Here is a 21,203-nt window from a genome sequence, read left to right as displayed (position 1 = left end):
GCTCTAGCTGTCCGTCTCTAATTATTTCAGCCTCCTGGGGATTTCCCTTACATTCTGGTGAGATCAGCCCTGCGTATAAAAGGGATGCTGGTTATATATTCCTAGCTTTTGTAGGTATTTGAGGTGGTGGTGGTGGTGGGGATTTCAAATGTATTAGTCCACTGCACGGCTAGAACTAGAAGGCCTCCACCCTACGATGATGATTATATAAAAATATCACCAAGCAATGGGAAGGAACAAAGGCAAATGGAAATAGATGTGTTTGAGGAGTGGGATTAGAGATGAGAACTTCGTTTTAGAAATTACCCTTTTATTATTGTTAATGCAACACAATTCAGGAAAAAAAAAAGAGCTGACCTAAATAACTAAAACTCTTAGCGAAGCCAGTTTGTTAAAAAAGGGCCAGCAGCACAGGTTGGGTCATTAAATGTTTATTAAATCAAGCTTTTAAATTATATCCACCTACAGTCTGTAAACAGATACAGTACGCACGTAAGTAAAAGGCTCTCGGATTAGAAGTGGTGGAAAAACGAAAGATCCCTCTGTACACGGGCGCCTCATCCCTCCGCGGGCCGATGCCATGGGGCCAGGTTTTAGTTACGAGCTGAATGATAAACCAGTTTAGCTGAACTCCACCTGCTAGGATGGATTTCAAGACAGATATTTGTTCCACATGATAGTAGGCTGGATTATAGCAAGGCAACAGTGTAGTTTTTACATTCACAGATTGGCTGAACAAATTAAGCTTTTCTTCTAGATGTCTCCCTCCCTATTACCATAATTAGTAAGAAATGAGAATTAAAATAAATGATGGACCACAGGTGGTTACAAAAATAGATAACTCGTAGAGTAATAAATATCTACAGTTAGCAGAGCACAAACTTATAAAATTTGTCTTTTTCCATAGTGTGCAGAATATTGTAAGTATGTTCAAGAGGTACAGTCAGCAGACTTCAGATCAGTGAGAGAACATTCGTAAAGAAAAAAACCATCAAGTACAAAACCCAGATTAGGAAGCCGAATGCAGATGAGAATATACGTAAGACAAAATCCTAACTCCTCACATCTAATTATCCTACTTAATAGACACCACGATTAGCTTACAGCCCTTTACGTATCTTAAAAAGTAACTCTTTGTTACCTATGTACAAATTTTAAAAAAGAGTAATCATGAGACAAGCAATAATTGATTGACTTAACAGTGGCACTAAAATCAATAAAATTTGTAGATTTTGTGTGCTTTCATATACTTCTGTGTATAGGGATTTAAAATGCCCCCCAAAATGCTTTGGATTGAGTTTTTAAAATTCCCACAAAAATCTATCCTACGGTCATTTCAGGTATAGAAGGGAAAAAGCCCCAAACTGAAAGAAAAAAAAAAAAAAAGTCAGAATCCTACAAAGTGACTGAAAATCCATGAATATGTAAGTGACATTCATACGTTCCCTTAACACTTACCAAGTGCTATGTAAGGTAACTATAATGCTATCCTGAAATCAGTCTCATTTGAGAAGATACAGTGATTCCCATTCTAATTCTAGAATTAAAAGCACTTATTTGACATAATGTGCGTTTCAGCGAGGTTGACATCTACCTGTTGTACTGACAGTGTCACCTTAAATAAAGCTTCATCCAACAGTCACGGCAGGCCTGAACTGTAAAAGCTCGGGGCTAACACCACCACAGGTAGGTGGCTATTCATCCTAACTTTTGCAGGGAGTGAAGGGTACACTGGAGCTGTCCTCAGGTCACCCCAGCCTCGAACAGCGTTCCCTTGAAAACTCGGCAAGTTTCTTTACCAAAAACACCTCCGTAGTCTAGAATGTGTTCGAGACCTGCCGGGTTAGAGAAGTTCCGCTGACACACTGACGTGCATTGTCCACCTTCAAGAGGGATGTGCACGGGCAGCTTTCCCCAAACACACTTGACCTTGCCAGGGAACACCTGAACAACCCGCGATCCCAGGACGCTCACTTCCCGTGGAGCATGGTTTGAGAAGTGCCGATCTGGGTAGGATTTCTCAAGTAGTGGTTCTCAAATTGTAGTGAGCATCAGAAACACATGGAAGGCAGACTGAAGCATAGATACCTTACCCCGCTTCAGTGCCTGGGGTGGGGCCTGGGAACCTGCATTTCTAAGAGGCTCCAAGTGAAGCTGATGGAATGAGGACCGCGCTTTGAGTGGCATGCATCTAGACAATGCCCCACGCACATGTCGGCGGCAGAAAGCCCTGCTAGAATCTCAGCAAAGGCTGCACATGGCATCTGCCACAACCAGTTAGCTGCAGGTCTTCCAGCCCGGTGATGCCTGAGGTCTGGGCACCTTGCTGGGGTGGGGGGGGACGCTGGACTTGACTCCCAGCTCGGCCCCCACTCGCCAGGTGACCAGGGCACGGGACTGCAACTCAAAAGACGAATAACAGAAGCCCCCTCTCAGTGGATCTGTGAGGCTTAGAGGAAATGTTTGCACAAAGGTCTGCCTAACAAAAAGCATCAAACAAGGGTCATTAATCAGAAGAACGGGTCAGTCACAGCAGGAAAATCCCCAATGCATTTTCTGCCTTCCGCCACTGCTAAGCCTTTATGAAAGGAAGCACATTCTGGCAGCCAGGGAAGAGAAAAGGGGCTAAAAATGCAGAGAACTGCAGCAAGGGGGAGATACATTAAGTGGATCACCTCATTAGAAGTATCTAATTGTCAAAAGAGAATCAACCCACAATCGAAGTAGTTAACTATGCTGGCTTTGAGCTAGAGTTTGAGTTACAGTATGTTGATCTTTGAACACGCTCACTCCTCCATTCTACCACGTTAATGCTGGTTCGGTCTTAACATGAAGATGATGAGGACAAAAAAAAATCCCTTCGCTCAAATGCATATGGATACAATGTAAAAAAATTTAGCTGAGATAGTTCCCATCTGCAAAGCTACCACGGTGGGAAATTTTCAAAAGTAATTTTTAAAAAGGACCTTTAATTTTGGTTCATAGAAACATCCACGGCATGAGAGATGAACACAGACACGCACGTTCACACACGTGTCTAGTTGTTGCCCAACACATCTTAGCCGGCGAACTGCTTCTGGCAATTCAAACACCAACCGGTAAAAATTCATACACACACTCACGATGGGATTAGGGTCAAGCGAACGTCGTATTGCCAAGTCCCAGTTTCCATTTGAACGAAAAAGACTGATCAAGAAAGGCAGCACGGTCCCCAGCACACCGCACGAGCCACTTTATACGTGCTCTGGATGGCTCTGGAGACAAGACAACATCTCTTGCACGGGTTTGCCTTCGTAGCAGATCTGATACACGGCTGTAAACAACGGGAACCTGGTTGGGAAAAAAGAATGTGAAAAGACAAATTAGGCCATCTGGTTTACCCCCCTGGACAAAGTCGTCTTCCTCTCCTGCCTAACGGATCGCAGGCAGGCGTGCTTCTCTGGACAACACAGTGAACGCCTTCCACATCCGTTACTTGGTCGGCAGAGAGCCTCTGCACTGCGGCTCTCGTCGGTACGACCCAGACCACCCTCTGCCGACTTGTTTGGAATGCACGGTCTACAGAGGAGTCATGGTCATCCTCGCAAGGGCCATCTGTGGTCATTTACATGCAGCTCAGGCTCTTGGTCAAGTCTGGAGCGAGTCCAAGTTTCTGTCACTGTGTTAAAAGGCGGGAGAATAAATTTTAACTTGCAAGGAGGTACTGCTCTCCCTTCTCCAAAGGGGATCACCCAAGGACAGAGATGAGGCAGCCCACACGTTACCAGAAATAGTTCAGGCCTGGAACACTCCTGCAAGAATCAATGTGGGCACCCACAATTAGCAAAGCACTGATCTCAAGTTGGAAGCCGCGCTGTGAACACAAATATAAAGGAAGGTTTGAAATGGCCGAGGGTATAAAGGTTTGTGCTAATAAACCACTGTGAGAAAAGACAGCATTATCCCCAGGGTACAGCTGGCTCAGCAAGTATTTTTTAATTTATTTTTTTAATGTTGATTTTTTTATTTTTTAAAGAGAGAGAGAGAGAGAGAGAGAGAGAGAGAGAGAGAGGAATCCCAAGCAGGCTCCACACTGTCAGAGCAGAGCCCAACACGGGACTCAATCCCACAAACCAGGAGATCATGACCTGAGCCGAAATCAAGAGTCGGATGCTTAACTGACTAAGCCACCCAGGGATACCAGTATTTTTTTTTAAGTTTATTTATTTAAGTAATCTTTACACCCAACATGGGGTTTGAAGAGATCAACCCCGAGATCAAGAGTCACATGCTCTTCCAACTGAGCCAGCCAGGAACCCCTCAGCAAGGATTTTTTTTAACGGCAGATATCACTAAGGAAGTAACAGTTAATTTCAATCAGGCTTGAAACAGTTAATTTCAATCACACACACACACACACACACACACACACACACACACGCTTACAGCCCAAAGTGAGTTTGACAGAATCAATAGAGTCTTAAAGGCCATTCTGAAAATGATCTAGCTGGAATCCTTTAATGACAACTTAATTTAAGAAGAGCAAACAGCTCTGATAGGTCATACGTCTATCACTGGCACAGAATGTTTTGTTATTTTTTTTTGGAGTCAAATCTGACTCCATAGCCTATGAGCTCTGGGCAAGTTTCACAACCCCTCTCACCCTGTTTGCAATGTAATATGGGGCCAGACCTGTTGTCTTACGTGACTTCTATTTAATGTGTACAGTGTGCACGGTGGGTATGCAGTAAGTGACAGCTTCTACACACAGTCACAAGATGGCCAGCGCGTCCTAGCAAGCTCCCAGAGGACAGAGCCCCAGTCTCTTTTGTTCACCTCTGCATCCTCAGTGCATGGTTGGTGGGGAGGGGCTACTCAGGTGCTCAGCGAGTGTTTATTGAATGGACTACTGTGAACGGGAGTGAGAGCCTGCAGACTTTTGCCCCTTTTTTCTTTCCATGGCTTAGTCTTCCCGTCCCTATGATGAGAAACTGTGCGTCCCCAAAGCACGGGGGCAGGTGACGAGTGGCCACCCAAAGCCATTCCCAACCCCCTTCTCTCTTTACCAACGTTGCCAATAGCCTAGTGCTCACTTTCCCAGCCTTTGCTTCTCCTAGAATTAGTCAATGAAGCAAGTTCTAGTGAGCAAGACACAACACATCCGCGAAGGGCTTCTGGGGAAGGCACTCCTCTCCCCGAGAGGCACTGGAGGGAAACTCTGCTCCCCAGGACTGCATCTGCCCTGGGTCTCCGAGTGCAGCTGTGTGAGTGTGTGAGGTATGGAACTGCTGCCGCCATCTTGAGCTTTTGAGGGAAAGCCAATGGAATCACTGAGATTCTAGTCTTTTTTCATTTAAATCCAAATCAGTTAACATATAGTGTAATAATGGTTTCAGGAGTAGAACCCGGTGACTCATCCCCTACCTATAACACCCACTGCTCATCCCAACAAGTGCCCTCCTGATGCTCATCACCCATCTAGCCCATCCCCCCACCCCCATCCACCCTCAGTGTGTTCTCTGTATTTAAGAGTCTCTTATGGTTTGTCTCCCTGTTTTTATCTTATTTTTTCCCTCCTTCCCCTGTGTTCATCTGTTTACTGAGATTCTAATATTAAGGCACCGTGCCAACACCAATAACGTCCACCTCCAAAATCCTTGTTCTATGAGAAAAATAGACCTATTGTTTGAGCATTTAAAAAAAATTTTTTTATGCTTGAGAGAGAGAGAGAGAGAGAGAGAGAGAGAGAGAGTGTGTGTGTGTGTGTGAGCAGGGGAGGGGCAGGGAGAGAGGGAGACCAGAATCCCAAGCAGGCTCCAGGCTCTGAGTTCTCAGCACAAAGCCCAATGTGAGGCTCAAACTCATGGACCATGAGATCATGACCTGAACCAAAGACACCTAATCGCCTGTGCCACCCAGGTGCCCCACGTTTGAGGCGTTTTTAACGGGGCATTGCTCTTGCAGCCAAAAGTACCCCTGAGTTTCACAACCAGCACCTTCCAAAATGGATTATGTAGATGGGATGCTAACAAGATATATGGGGTATGGGGGAAAGAATTTCTATGGACAAGTAACTTCTTTAATTCTCACAACCACCCTGTGAGGTGGATAATAACATTACCCCCACTTCATAGACAAGGAAACTGAGGCACAGTTTCTGACTCTGGAGCCAACATTCAACCCCTCGGCCATACTGACCGTCTAAATGCTATTTTCTATAACGTAAAACGCTACAAGGCCAATTAGATCCATTTGGGGAACTCTCTAAATGAGGTTAGAGGTGAAAGGAGGGCAAAAGACAATATTTCACAGAAAAATATCGACATAAGCCGATCAATCAGCCATCCCACTAATGGATACTGAGGGCTTACAAAGTGTCAGGCTTCAGCCAGGTGCAGGCTGTAAGGTGTTATAAATCAGGCCCCGGGGCGCCTGGCTGGCTCCTGATCTCAGGGTCATTGAGTTCAAACCCCAATGACTGGGTGTAGAGATCACTTAAATAAATAAAACTTAAAATTAAGAAAAAAAAAAAGATGCCTAGGTGGCTGGTCGGTTAAGTGTCTAACTTCGGCTCAGGTCGTGATCTCACAGTTCGCAATGTCGAGCCCCTCATCGGGCTCTCTGCTGTCAGCATGGAGCCTGCATCAGATCCTCTGTTCCTTTCTCTCTCTGCCCCTGCCCCACTTGTATTCTCTTTCTCTCTCTCTCTCTCTCTCTCTCTCTCTCTCTCAAAAAATAAATAAAACATTTAAAAGAAATAAAAAATAAATAAGGCCCCAGCCATCAAGGAGCTTACAACACTGTTCTGGCCTGAATTGTGCTTACAGTCCCCAAGTTCATCCAATGAAGCCCCAATCCCCAGTACCTATATTTGGAGAGAGGGCCCATGAGAAGGTAATTAAGGGGTTCATAAGTGTGGGCCCTAAACCAGTATGGCTGGTGTCCTTACGAAAAAAGGAGATTAGGACTCACACATGGACAGAGGGAAGACCGTGTGAAGACACAGGGGGAAGATGGCCATTTACAAGCCAAGAAGAGAGGCCTCCGAGGAAGGCACCTGCAGACACGTTGACCTTAAACCTCCAGAACTGTGAGAAAACAAACTTCTGCTGCGTAAGCCTCGCGGTCTGTGGGATTTTGTAACGGCAGCCCTCACAAATGAATACAAACATGTTACACTCACACATGCTCACAAAGATGCACGCACCGGAAATTTAATAAAGCCAAGCTGACAGCAGAAGAAAAACCCAGACAACTTTACTCTGTATCCAGGGGAGACTGGTTAAATAAACCGTGGTTCTCCCACACAGTGGGATGTTCTGCAGCCATTAAATGAGATGTATAGGTGTGGATGGGGCACGATCTTCAAATCATATCCTAACGTGAAGAAAAGCAAGGGACAGAGCCGAACGAGGAGCACAGCACCCATTACAGAAACGGAAGCAGATACTAAAAACTCAGAGAGTGCCTGCGGCTAAGGTGGGGATCAAGAGCCACTTTTCACTGTGTGCCTTGTTCCAGAATTTGGCTTTCTTTAAGTTTTATTTGAGAGAGAGAGAGAGAGAGAGAGAGCGCGCAAGCCTGCAGGGGAGGTGCAGAGGGAGAGGGAGAGAGAGAATTCTAAGCAGGCTCCAGGCTCAGCGCAGAGTTCAATCCCACAACCCTGGGATCATGACCTGAGCTGAAATGAAGAGTCAGATGCTGTATTATGCACAGTGAAATAAGCCAGTCAGAGAAGGACAGATACCATATGTTTTCACTCATATGTGGATCTTGAGAAACTGAACAGAAGACCATGGGGGAAGGGAAAAAAATAGTTACCAACAGAGAGAGAGGGAGGCAAGTCATAGGAGACTCTTAAATACAGAGAACAAACTCAGGGTGGACAGGGGGTGGGGGAGAGGGGAAAGTGGGTGATGGGCATTGAGGGGGGCACTTGTTGGGATGAGCGCTGGGTGCTGCATGTAAGCGATGAACTACGGGAATCTACCCCAAAAACCAAGAGCACGCTTTACATACTGTATGTTGGCCAATTTGACTGTGAATTATATTAAGAAAAAAAAAAAAAAGAATTAAACCCAATGAAATAAAAAAAAATAAAACGAGAAAAAAAAAGAGATGCTTGGGGAGCCTGGGTGACTCAGTAAGTATCCGACTCTTGGTTTCCACTCAGGTCATGACCTCACGGGGTCAGGCCCTGCATCGGGTTCCGTGCTGAGAGCGGGGAGCCTGCTTGGGATTCTGTCTCTCCCTCTCTCTCCGGCCCTCCCCGACTTGTGTGTGCACATTCTCTCTCTCCCTCTCTAAATACATTTTTTTTAAAAAGCATCAAATTTCTTTTTTTAACAAGAGCATGTGCTCCCTGCCCACCCCCTCCAAATCTGAAGAAAGAAAGTGAAACTGTACATTTATGTAATAAGCCCACAGCACACGAGCAGAGGTACGGTCTACACCTGGGGCCCGCGAGCCACAGCCTGAGAAGCCAGTCTACTCTGTGGCCTGTTTTGTACTGCCCGCAAGCTAAGTACGATTCTTACATGTTTCAAAGGCCGTAAAAGGAAAAAAAAAAAGGATATATGACAGAGAGCTATATGCAAGCTACAAAGACTAAATATTTATTATGTGGTTCTTTCCACAACAAGTTTGCTGGCCGCCTGTGTAAACAATATGTTCAAAGCGGGGAAAGTTATTTGTGTCTGGAGGATATGGATGAAGGCTTCTCCGAGGACAGACCCGGGCCACCCCGAGGATGGTCAGGGCTGACGTGGACGTCGAGCAGGGCCGTCCAGGCAGACCAGACAGCAGGAGGACAGACGCACACAGAAGTCCGAGAAGGAGGCGTCTGGGGCAAAGGGAGGTCTGCTTCAATGAAGAAGGGGTCGTAGGGGTTAACAGGAAGGTTAGAAAGTACAGCTGGAACACGACTGAGAGGCTGCCCCAGATGCCAACCTAAAGGACTCGCTCTGGATGTGCAGGAAGCTTGTGAATGTGAACACTCCAGGGAGAAGGCACCGTGGCAATCACAGGTCCACCAGTTCCATTCGGTGGATAATGAAAACTGGGGCACAGGACAGATAAAAATATGACCTACCCAGGACCACCTGGCTCGTAAGCCACAAGGGGGCCTTAAATGCTGCCCTCCGGCTCACTGCTGTTTCTGTAGCCAGGGAGAAGAGAAGGGAGAGGAGACGGAAAGGGAGGAAGACCCGGGTAGTGATGGCTGGGATGAAAAAGGGAAAAAATCAAGGTGAGAGGTGATGTCGAGGGCAGAGAGCGGAGGGAGGCTCGGCCTGAGCGGCTCTGGGAGGCGGTGTAGGGGAAGGGAGGGCCCCACAGGATCTGCACTGCGGCCTGGGGGGAGCGTGCTGTGCCCTAGAACCCGGCAGCGACCTCATTAAGCCCAGGCTCAGGCCTGTTCAGTTTCTAATCAGAAGAACGAAAGTGGGACAGGACAGAGGAGGGGCATCCGCTCAGAGGTGAGTGTCGCCTGCTTGATTACACCTGCTTTTTCAAACAGGCGGGTACTGATCCCAGAATGCCAGTTCCATTCCGCGGCCTCCCCGAGCTCCACGATGACTACGTAACCCCGGCCAACTCGTCCAATGATAGGATCCTATCGAATACACCCCACGGTAGCACACAGATGCCACTTTAAAACCGTGACTGGGAGATAATCATCATCCGCCAACAGCCAAGTATTTTCCTAAGACTTAAAAAAAATTCCTGATACATACTTAACGGTCATCAAAGTGGGCCCGCCACAAACACACTACTGTGTGCAGTTAAGTACGTGAGGAAAACCGGGGCACATCAGAGGCGGGATCTTCCTTTCAGTCGCGATTTAAAGGTAGTTCTCCACCTCCGGAGGCCTGTTTGTGACTTCCATCTCTGCCAGGCCGCTCTGCAAAGCCATTTCAGAGAACTAAAATGCAAATTAAAGACGGAAGACCAATGCCCTGCCCTCCTTCGTTTCCACTTGTTCGTGGGGAGCGCGAAGGCTGCTCAGTCTGTACTGGTCCCGAGAGGACAGCTGGGCGTAGGGGAGGGAACGGTGTGTGGTCGGGAACAGCAGATGTCCGGACTGGATGAAGAGGATGAAGGGAACACACCAGCACGCACGTCCGTAACCACCACCGACCGGCTCAGCGAGAAGCGTGTGCTCCAGATTGGCCACTATTGGCAGCTTCACCGTTACCCGGCCCCCTCCTCTTCCGGGCGACCAGGCCTCCCCCCTCCCTCCCGAAGAGTTCAGGATACACAGAATACGTCCATGTGCGCATTTATTAGATGGTGTCTAATATCAGCTGGCATCCTGGTTAGGGATGAAGGTTCAGCCAACCAGCAAGATAAAGGGCTGTGTGGCAGGTAGGCCACAGGGCGGCCACGGAGAGGGTGGCAGCTTTTGTGGTGCTATAGGGTTTACTCCCTCGATCGAGTGGCAAATGGAGCCGGCCCAAGCCCACCTTGAATAGTTTCGCAGCTCGGAAGGGTCACAGAGGACCCAGAGACTGCAAAGCTGCTCACCAGACCTTAACACAGGGCACTTCCTGTGTTAGAATTCCAGAGTAACCTCCACTTTCCTCTTTTCTCAATTGTTTGACATTTTATTAACAACACTGTATCTTTTTTTTTTTTTTTAAATCTTATTTATTCATTCTGAGAGAGAGAGGGAGGAAGAGCAGAGAGAGACGAGAATCCCAAGCAGGCTCTACACTGTGAGCACAGAGCCCAACGCGGGACTCAGACTCACAGATCTGTAAGATCATAACCTGAGCCAACATCAAGAGCTGGATGTTCAATGGACTGAGCCCCCCCAGGCGCCCCTCAAGACTACATCTGTTTATAACATTTTCTTTTTAATTTAAAACCTAGGACACGGGGCTGTTGGCAAACATCCTGCAGGAAAAAGCAGAACCTCAAACTTCACGTTTTGTAACGAGCTTCACGGAATTGAGTTCTGCTCCCTGAGGTGGGGCCCGGGTCTGTGTCAGCGCTCCTTTCCAGGGCAGGAAGAAGTTTGCGTCGCGCTAAGGACGGAACTAATCCAGGGGAGTTCTGCACGCACCTGTCAAGCAGCTGTGCCCGTGCGCACCGGCCGGGCTGGCGGTCAGGAGGGAAGCAGGGGGTGGCCCCCCTCTGGTCGCAGGGACATTGCGGGGAACTTACTTGTCGATCAGCCCCTTCTGTTTCAGGATCCGGTACACTTCAGCAGAAGTCTGAGGTCCCTGGAGCTTCTGTCCATTCAGCATGTCTTTCTCCAACTCTTCAATGGTCTTAAAAACAAGGATGCAAACGCTATGGTAAAGACTAGAGAATCCCTTCTTTCAAGAGGTGAGCTGGGGAAGGGAGCTGCGATCCGCCCCCCTACGAGCCAAGGAAAGAGAGACCTACAAGCTACAGGGCTAAGGCCTCAGTACTCTTAAGGGAAAGGAGACAGGCATGGGCAGGACACGCCCAGCAAACGACAAATGGTGGGCTCTATCCCCGCTGCACTGTGGCTCGCTGCACTGTGGCCCAAGAGTCTCAAGTGAGGGAGGAGGGGTGGGCGAGGGCAGGCCAGGGGCTACCTTCCCGGTTCTGGCAAATGCCTCGGCCACCCTGCGGTTCCGGCCTCCGTAGCAGGTGGTGATCAGGTCGGCCACGCCGCAGCTCTCCAGGAAGGTGGCCGTGGACACCTGGCCCTTGCAGAAGATCTTGGCGAAAGCGATCATCTCCATGAGCCCCAGGCGGATGACGGCAGCTTTGGTGTTGTCTCCGCTGTGGAGGCCATCGCAGAACCCGGCGCCCACGGCTACGATGTTCTGGAAGGAATCGGGGAAGCCCGGGCATGCCCGTCACAAACCCGCCGCAGACAAGGGGGCTGGGAAGGTGGGGGCAGAGGCGGAGGCAGGGACCCCCGGCCCGCGGTCGGAACGCTCCGCCCCAGCGACCCCAGCGTCGGCTCCTGTGCCCTGACTGTCAAAGACGAAAGGAGGGACCAGCCTTCTGTGCTCCCGTTCGTAGGACCAAGAGCCCGGGTCTGGGGTTAGTAGGAGACAGCAGCTGAGGAACATCAGCCAGAGAGCTAGAACGGTTGCTCGTAGTCTCTGGCTAAACATTGTTTGCACAAACTGACTTTCTGTCTTTTTTGTTTCCAAATGCCTTATTCAGCTTGAACGGTCATACGGGAAGGTATGCAGGTCACAAGCACACGGCTCGATGATATGCTCCCAAACCAAACACCGCCCTGTAACCGGAACCCTGATCCAGAAACAGAACGGAACCAGTGCCCCAGAATGCCACCCTCACACCCTCTTCCAGTCTGCACCCCCAAAAGGTAGCCAGTCTCCTGGCTTCTACCAGCATAGATTTGCTTTACCTGTCTTGAAATTTTATGTGAAAAGAGGCACACAGTATGTAACCGTTTGTGTCTTTGTCTCAGTTGGAAATCATGTTTGTGAGATTTAGCTGTATTTTTACCTACAGCACACTGATTTTCATTGCTGTTCTGCACTCCACCGTGTGAATACAGTGCAGTTTGTTTTAAAATTTTTTTAATGTTTATTCATTTTTGAGAGACAGAGAGAGACAGAGCATGAGTAGGGGAGGGGCAGGGAGAGAGGGAGACACAGAATCCGAAGCAGGCTCCAGGCTCTGAGCCGTCAGCACACAGCCCGACGCAGGGCTCGAACTCGCGGACGGCGAGATCATGACCTGAGCCGAAGTCAGATGCTTAACCGACTGAGCCACCCTTGGCACTGGGGTAGTTCCCAGTTTGGGGCCACAGCAAATGGTGCTGCTGTGGCCACGCTGGCCCATATCCCTTGGTGACCACAAGCAGGCATTTCGGTTGGGTGTGTACCCAGCAGTGGAGTTGCTCGGTCCGTAGGTCTACGTATGTGCCGGTCAAGTTTCAGCCTTTTGCCTCATGCAATTATCCCTATGCAAGCACTCGTGGGGCCCCCGCTCTTGCATGAACTCGCCACACACAAGGCAGATGAGACACAGACCTGCCTCTCCAGAAGCGGATAATCTGGTTCAGGGGTCAGCAAACGAAGGGCCAACTGCATGTTTGGGTAAATAATGTCGTACTGGAAGCCAGGCACCCTGCTTATTTTGTGTACCATCGGTGGTTGCCCTGGCGCTGTTAACAACAGATTTGAGTCGTTGCGACACAGACCATAGGGGCCGCAAAGCCCACAACATTTCCTGTGTGGCCCTTACAGAAAAAGTTTGCCTACCTCTGGCCTAACGGGACAACAAAACGTGTGACGATAATTATAACCTGGGCAGAAAGTGATGTTCTGCAAGAGGTACCGAAAATCTGATTTTCCTTTCAACCCGTGTGTCTTAAGCATGCCGTGTGGGGGCGGGCCCTGGTGGCAGAGGACGTGGGGGCTGAGGGCGCCCCCAGGGAGGAGCTGCAAAGACAGAATGCGGCCCAAAGCTTGTCCTCAAAGAGTTGACGATAGGGGCGCTGGCTGGCTCAGTCAGTTAAGCGTCTGACTTTGGCTCAGGTTGTGATCTCGCGGTTCATCAGATCGAGCCCTTCATTGGGGTCTGTGCTGGCAGCACAGAGCCTGCTTCGGATCCTCTGTCCCTGTCTCTCTCTCAAAAATAAATAAACATTTTTTTTAAAAAGTTGACACAGGGCGCTTGGGTGGCTCAGTCCGTTAAGCGACTGACTTCAGCTTGGGTCATGATCTCACAGCCCATGAGTTCGAGCCCCATGTCAGACTCTGTGCTGACAGCTCAGAGCCTGGAACCTGCTTCAGATTCTGTGTCTCCCTCTCTCTGCCCCTCCCCTGCTCGCACTCTCTCTCTCTCTCTCTCTCGCTCAAAAATAAACAATAAAAAAAATGTTATAAAAAGATCAGAGACCCGACATGAACACGTGCAGGTTTTGGATGAATTCACACTTTCTGTGTTCTCGATAGTCTCCCCGGGAGGTTATGAGCTGTTCGGACAGAGCAACCAAGCAGCCTCGAGGGGGGTCAGTCTCGCCCTACAGAGGCCCGACTCCATTTAGACCCTGCTTCCTACAGCTGCAGGTAGAGCTGACGAGGAATCGGGTCTTCTGCAGAGCGCTTAGGTTTCCAAAAGCTACCGACTTCTGTCCGGACCCTGCAAAAGCCTCCCAACCCCTTCCGGCCACACAGGCAAAGTGAACTTCAGGCTTCGTGAGGCCCCGACGGCGGCCATCTCTCCCCAAGCACCCACTGTGTGCGCTCACTGACGCAGGAAGTGGGCGGTTCCTGGCGTGGCACACTCTAGGGTCTGGCAGCATCCGGAAGAGAGGAGGGGACAGGCAGTGTGAGAGGAGCCCTGAGGTGCGGAGGGGCAAAACAGCACCCTGACCTTTTACGTGGGGCGCTGTGCAAAGACGAGCCGGGGATGGTAAGAACACGCAGGGCTGGGTCCAGACAGACCCAGACACCCCTCCTGGCAGAGGAGCCGGACTAAGCAAGCCATGGGGAGGCACCAAAAGCACACGCACGATATCCAGATGGTCTCTGGTTCTGACTGTGCTGTGTGACCTTGGGAAAATTGCTCCACCTCTCTGAGACTTCTTGGCCTCAGTATTAAAATTTGGGGCTTAGAGAAGATCTCTCAAGGCCTTTCTAAGGTGGTGACATCCCTCCAGGAAAGCTGGTACAGCTGTGGCCTGCCCTGGGGCTGCAGATAAGTGGGACAGTGCTGAGGCAACAAAGAGACACCTGGGGACCTGTAGGAGGACTGACCACCAGGCCGTGAGGCCAACTGCCGGGTGAGCCTGCCAAATGGTTTTATTGAAGTTACCATCGCAACATGTCAAGGACCCAGATGGTTAGACTGTTAAAATGGCTCTCCGACGCTCCCTCGACTGTCTCCTGTGCCCCCTTCGCCACGATGGGACCCATTCTGGGGGTTACTTGACAGACCAACCACAATACGAGGCTATATATCGAAGGAGATAAAACAGCTTCCTTCCACCAGGGGGCTCCTAGACACAGAGGAGAGAGGGATTATTTACGAAGTGCCCCCCGTGAGGCCCCTGTGCACAGTCTCACCGGCACTCTCCGGAGAGCCCTCACACGTGTGTACCCAGCCCCCTGACGGGCTCAGGGAGGTTCAGCGGCTTCCCAGGAAGACCGGCCCTACGTCCGGCCCCTCAGGCCCACTCTCTTCCCTGGGCCTTACTGCTTCCAGGGTGTGGCTAACCTGGCCCGGCCACTCCCACCCCACCTAGGGTCAGAGACCTTCCTGAACCCTCTGCAGCCAGTCAGGTGTCAAAGGGGAGTGCCTCTCTGGCCTTCAGGAAGGCTTAGGAAGTAAACAGGGTAGGCTTAGGAGAAGAAAAGATTTATGGAAGGAAATAACAAAAACAACACTTAATCTTATCGAACCTCTAAGTGCTTCCTGTAGTATTAACTGGTTTAATCGTCACAACATTCCTACAAGGCGGGTCCCATTATCATGCAAAGAGGAGGTGAGGAAACCCACACACAGGGGACGTAGTTCCCCCAAGGTCACACAGTGGGTACCTGCCCGACCAGGCAGCCTGGCCCCAGAGTTCTCTCCAGGGGGTAGATCACACTGGGCCGCTGGGGGTCAGTGAATGAAAGGCACAGAGGGGCCACCTCAGATTCAAGATAAGAACTTTCTAACAGGAAGAGCTGACCTCACTAAATCTAAAAGACGTGGAGGTAAAGGAGTGAGCCCTCGGTCACTGGAAGCATCCAAGCAGGAGCTGTACTGGATGAGCCCTGAGCTCCAGAGTAATGCTTCTGACCTTTCGTGTCACTGCTCCCAGAGAAAAAGCAAATGAGGGTGTCCAAGGCCTGGGACTGCAGCCGGCCTCTTGGCCCTCCTGTCACCCCCTTCCCCACAGGGCACACAGGTCAGGATCACCCCAGTTTCCCCCAGACGGCTGACCTCCCCACTTTAGAAGGTGGGGGAGGAGGAGCAGGAGACCACGGCAGGGTAAACTCCTCCCTTCTAAGGGGACCCTGGGCGCCGATCCAGTTTAATCGCCTTATGATGGATCTTGAAACCCTCACTCTCTCCCCTCCACCACTTATCACTGTCAAAAGAAAAATAAACACATTGAGCCAGTCAGATCGTGTTTGAATAGCATCCGAGCAGATGTCCTCTGAGATCACTCAGCTGTGAAAGTTATCATTATCCACTGTGCATTTAAATCTGCTTTAAACTATTCTGGAGCTAAAAATACCATGATTTTCAGAAGACAGGCGCGCGCGTAAGCCCTTCCCCATTTCCTGGGTTGTGGCAACGTTCAGAGGCAATCATTCGCCCTGAAGTGCCATCTTTGCAATTCTGAGCCAGGGCGGGTTAGATGGGACTCGATTCCTTCCACTCCTAGCCTCCCACAGAAAGAACATAAAAGTGGAGAAGCCGGTCGAGGCCGCCCGCAGGCTATGCAAACACGCTCCCCACCTAGGAGGCAGGGCGCCAGTGAAACGCAGGCCGCGGTCACTGCTTCCTGTATCCCCAACACTCCACCCGATTCTGCCTGAGGCCACGTACCGGAGCTTTGGGCCTAAGGGAGAACTCTGACTGCACAGTGTGGGCCTACCCCCAGCAAGGCTGGCAGGTTAGACTCTGCGTAGGGCGGACTGGCTGAGGTGTCAACCCCGCCCGCACGCAGCCCACCAGGCTGGGCACCCCGATGAGATGCGGCCTTAGAAATTTCTGCAGTGATGTAAATGCCTTACATCTGCTCGCCCCACCGGGTAGCCAGGAGCCACTGGGACTCACCAAAGACTCGTGTGGGGCCGGAGTCTTTGAAACTGAACTGTTAATTTTTTTTTTTTTTTTTAAGTTTTAACAAATTCGAATGTAAATGCAAGTGGCCACACGTGGCTAGCGGGACCCATCAGTGGCCCCGGCACTAGGCACGAGGTGGTGCAGCACAGCATGGCTTATCACAGCTAAAGCCCTGGAAGAAACGTGCACGCCCAGCAGTAGGGGTGTGTCAGGTAGCTGTGGCACAGGTTAGGGGTTTATCTCCCCACCTACTCTCCTCCTCCAGAGTCACAGCGTCCCTGACTTTGATGCAAATACGTGGCTAACCAGGGGACCCGACGTCCCTTGCAGCTAGGTGTAGTCACACGATGAGGTACTGCTCATTCACATGAAACCATCTGCCTCCTGCAGATGTGATGGCTAGAGCTCTGGTCACCTCGTTTGTTGTTGTTGTTTTTTAACATTTATTTATTTTGAGAGACGGAGAACGCAAGCCGAGGAGGGGCAGAGAGAGGGAGGGAGAGAACCCCAAGCAGGCTCCATCCACGCTGTCAGCACAGAGAGCACAGAGCCTGACACGGGGCTGGATCCCACAAACCACTAGATGATGACCTGGGCTGAAACCAAGAGTTGGATGCTTAACTGACAGAGCCACCCAGGCACCCCTCTGGTTACCATTTTAAAACATGAAGACAAGCTGGGGCGCCTGGGTGGCTCAGTGGGTTGAGCGTCCGACTTCGGCTCAGGTCATGATCTTGCGGTTCGTGGGTTCGAGCCCCACGTCGGGCTCTGTGCTGACAGCTCGGGGCCTGGAGCCTGCTTCGGATTCTGTCTCCCCCTTTCTCTCCATCCCACCCCTGCTTGTGCTCTGTCTCTTTCAAAAATGAATAAACATTAAAAAAAATTAAAACAAAACACAAAGACAAGGGCCAATCCTTGTGAGCTGTTAGGAGCCTGGCTCCCTGAGGATTGTGTGGAGAGGAGCTTTCTTTCGGATTGAGGATGTTTACATAAGAAAGAAATTCACTTCTATGGCGTTCAGGGGCTATTATTTTGGTTCTCTGCTAATGAAACCCAATCCTGATAAAGCATCTCTGACGCCACACACAGAAGAGTAGATAACTGTACAACTCCATTATAAAAATTCTAGAAAACATAAACAGTAGTGAACAAAAACAGAACAGCCTGGCTGGGGTGGGGACTGAAAAGGGACACAGAGAATCCCTTGGGGATGATGGAAATGTTCCCTATCGTGATTTTCAGGGTTATGTACACACCTGTTAAAACCCACTGTCTTAGGAACTTAAATGGATGCAGTTTAATGTACACGAATTATGCTTAAATAAAGCTGATATTTAAAAAAGAATATCGCCTTACTGGAGATTAATATAGGTCAGAGGTAAAGGACATTCTGAAGGCAGTAAAATGCACTGTTCTAATATGATTTTGCAGAAAACCGTTACATTTTCTTTTTGGTTTTATCCTTGTAGTGAGTTGTTTTCAATTTTTATTTTTGTAGCTCAAACGTCATGTTTTTGAGCACAAAAAAGGGACAGTGTACATTTCTTTGATTGCTAGTATAGACATTGCTAAAGATTGTTAATTTAATGTGAAAGAGGCAAACATGTGATACTGTTTGAACAGTAAGACCCAGTTTTTGTTTTTAAAAGCAGCCCTACGCCTACGTATGCTCACTAAAAAGACTGGAAGGGTATACAAAGCATCAACAGTGCGTATCTTAGGACATAGGGGCTATCGGTGATTTTTACTTTCTTTACATCCATCTGTTGTGTGAAACAGTGAACGTGCACTACTTTTATAATCAGGAAAAAACAACAGACTATTAATGGATGTTGGGGGAAAAAAAGGCAAGGGAAAAAATTAAATTTCCTGACAACCTACAGGCCACTGACAGGCCTTTGAGACAGGAAGAGTGACCTTCCTCTAGGGACTCAGCTGCCTGGATGTTGATACTTTGCTAAGGGCAAAAGGCAAATCTTAGCTTAACAACATCCCGACCTCCAGGAGCCTACGTCTCCTTTAACGTATAAAAATGCCTTTGGAAACTTCCTTTATCTCTACCCCCCAAATCTATGTTAGCAATCATCCTCCAAGCATATGGCCCCTGATACACATCTAAAGGGTCTCGCGACTCAAGTTTTAGTAGGCAGGAGTAAATGACATTTTCCTAACAACAGCTGGCCCCCTCAAGGTCCTGGAAACCTCGCTTCCAAAATTCCTTAGAGACTTTCCCGATCCCTAACCCCTCCCAACTTGAAAGTAGACAGTCAGTCACCCCTCACAGCCCCAGTGCAGCTCTTTCTGCCCAGGGGTTCTGTCCCTGTGCTTTAGTGAAACCACCTTTTTGCACCGACGATGTCTCAAGAATTCTCTCTTGACCGTTTGCTCTGAACCCCAACATTTCCACATCATCAATTACGTACTAAAAGAAACGTATGTCCATCTGTCCTTGCTTTGGCAGCCTCTGACAAGGGAGGGATTCATTCTATTCAACTGGGCACAAACCAGAAAAGTCAGGCTGTACATCGTAACCAAAGAACACCAGACTAAGATTCTTGGAACCCGCTTCCACACTCCGACTGTGCCAATATTCGCTACGTTTGAGTGATTTACTCTCTCTGGATCGCCATCTCCTTATCCGTGTGACCAAATGGTTAGCCTCAATTACTGCCAAAGTGCCTGTTTCTCGGTTTTCAAAAATCCCAGCTCTGATGCAAGCCGACGGGAATGATGGTAACTGATCCTGTTTCAAAGGATAGCCAGAGGAAGCATGATGAATGGTCCTCAACCCCATCTGTCTCTGCCCCCCACGAACCACTCTCTGTCCTGGTAGCAGGCACAGATCCGCTATGGGCTTCCTGCCAAGAAAAATGAAAAGCCAGTCTAAGCCCAGACACAAGACCAGCATGAGGTCCCATTAGCAGAAGCTTTTCCAGAGCCCTCAATCTAGAATCTTTCTTTCCCCCCCCTCCCCCCACCCCAAACACCCTTTGTCCCGGGCAGGATCTCACAGCTTCTCCAACCACCACCAGAAACATCCAGTCGCTTAAAAACAATTTTGGAGCAACACAGGCTGGGGCTGAGCAATTAGGCGTTCACGAGGCCCCTGTTGTCAACTGGTCATTAGTTTAATGAAGGACTATTAAAAACACATAAAAATCTCAACCAACAAAAATAAACCAAGCAGCCAAAGCCAGGGTCTTCACTGTGTAACAGGGCCCGCCAGTCGCGGGAGGGACGCCCCACGCGGACATCCAGAAGTAGGGGCGTGTGCTGCCTGGGAGCCCCAGGCTTTAGCTGGCTTTCGTTCCTAAAATCCTCATGGTGTAAGGACCTGTGACCACACACACACACGATATTAATTCTAGAAAGTGGTGTTAAATTCTGATGAGACAAAAAGGAGGTACGTTCGATCTAGAGAGAGGGCGGGAAGGCAGTCTTTGGTTTCTCGTCTCTTCAGTGTTCTTTCAGTCTTTGCCATTTTTACCTGCCAGACTGCATGACTTCCTTCCCGAGGTGCTCAAATTCCTGAAAAGCGGCTTTTGTTACAAAAGAAATGGCTCAAAAGGGACTGGGGGGGGGGGGGGTATTCATTCACATTGAGGTCTTTTTTTTTTTTTTTTTTTTTTTGAGAAGGCAGTTCTAGCAGCTGATTCCAGGGGGAGAAGGATCAAAAAGGCCAGCCAGCTCCTCACTCGCTGTTTCCCAGAGTCAGGCGAGAGAGGGACCCACGACCGAGACTTTTATAGGCAGAGCGGAACAAGTCAGGAGCCCCTGTGGAAACCCTTCCCTTTACCCTCCCAGGCCACTGGCCAGTAGAAGCTGCTTATGTAATCGGACCATTTCCCTTTCCGGACAAAGATAAAACCATGCTTGTGGTGCCTGGGTGGCTCAGTCGGTTACGCATCCGACTCTGGCTCAGGGCATGATCTCACGGTTCGTGGGTTTGTGGGTTCGAGCCCCGTGTCGGGCTCTGTGCTGACAGCTCAGAGCCTGGAGCCTGCTTGGGATTCTGTGTCTCCCTCTCTCTCTTCTCCTTCCCCCGCTCATGCTCTGTGTCTCTTTCTCTCTTAAAAATAAATAAACATTAAAAAAAAAATCTTTTTAAACCATTCTTGGAAAAACCTTTGTCAGCAGCAGACTATTTTTCCATTAAAAAGAACAACCAACCAAACTATCAAAGCAACCGAGTAGCATAATTCAGAGGCAAGAAGTCCCTTTCTGGCTCAAGACAACATAGGAGAGAAATATATGAATTAATGGAATGCTTTGGTCTCTGGTAAAATTCTATGATCAAGAGACTTTCCACGCTTTTTAAATATTAATGCTGCCAGTTTCCCAAAGAATAAAACACCACACTTTCCCCAGATTTCCAAGTAAAAGCAAACCCCAGTGGGAGAGGAACTTCCCACCACCCAGGAAAGGCTGGGGCAAAGCCGGAAGTGAAACACAAGGCTCTCAATTCACTATTCTTCGCT

The 21,203-nt window shown here is 49.2% G+C and overlaps 1 protein-coding gene across 1 annotated transcript in view; it reads right to left on the bottom strand.

Moving 5' to 3' along the window:
- Window positions 1–418: 418 nt before the first annotated feature.
- Window positions 419–21,203, bottom strand: part of GPD1L (glycerol-3-phosphate dehydrogenase 1 like) — a 57,693-nt gene continuing 36,908 nt past the window's right edge. Inside the window, exons 6-8 of the mRNA XM_043595605.1 lie at window positions 11,547–11,780; window positions 11,146–11,252; window positions 419–3,330 (exon numbers count right to left, since the gene is read on the bottom strand). Of these exons, the coding sequence (XP_043451540.1) occupies window positions 3,234–3,330; window positions 11,146–11,252; window positions 11,547–11,780 (438 nt within the window). The 3' untranslated portion in view covers window positions 419–3,233. The remainder of the gene's footprint in view (window positions 3,331–11,145; window positions 11,253–11,546; window positions 11,781–21,203) is intronic.

The sequence above is a fragment of the Prionailurus bengalensis genome, chromosome C2, assembly GCF_016509475.1.
Source record: "Prionailurus bengalensis isolate Pbe53 chromosome C2, Fcat_Pben_1.1_paternal_pri, whole genome shotgun sequence".
Lineage (NCBI taxonomy): Eukaryota > Metazoa > Chordata > Mammalia > Carnivora > Felidae > Prionailurus > Prionailurus bengalensis.
The sequence above is the reverse complement of the archived record's forward strand: the minus strand, read 5'-3'. Positions and strand labels throughout refer to the sequence as shown.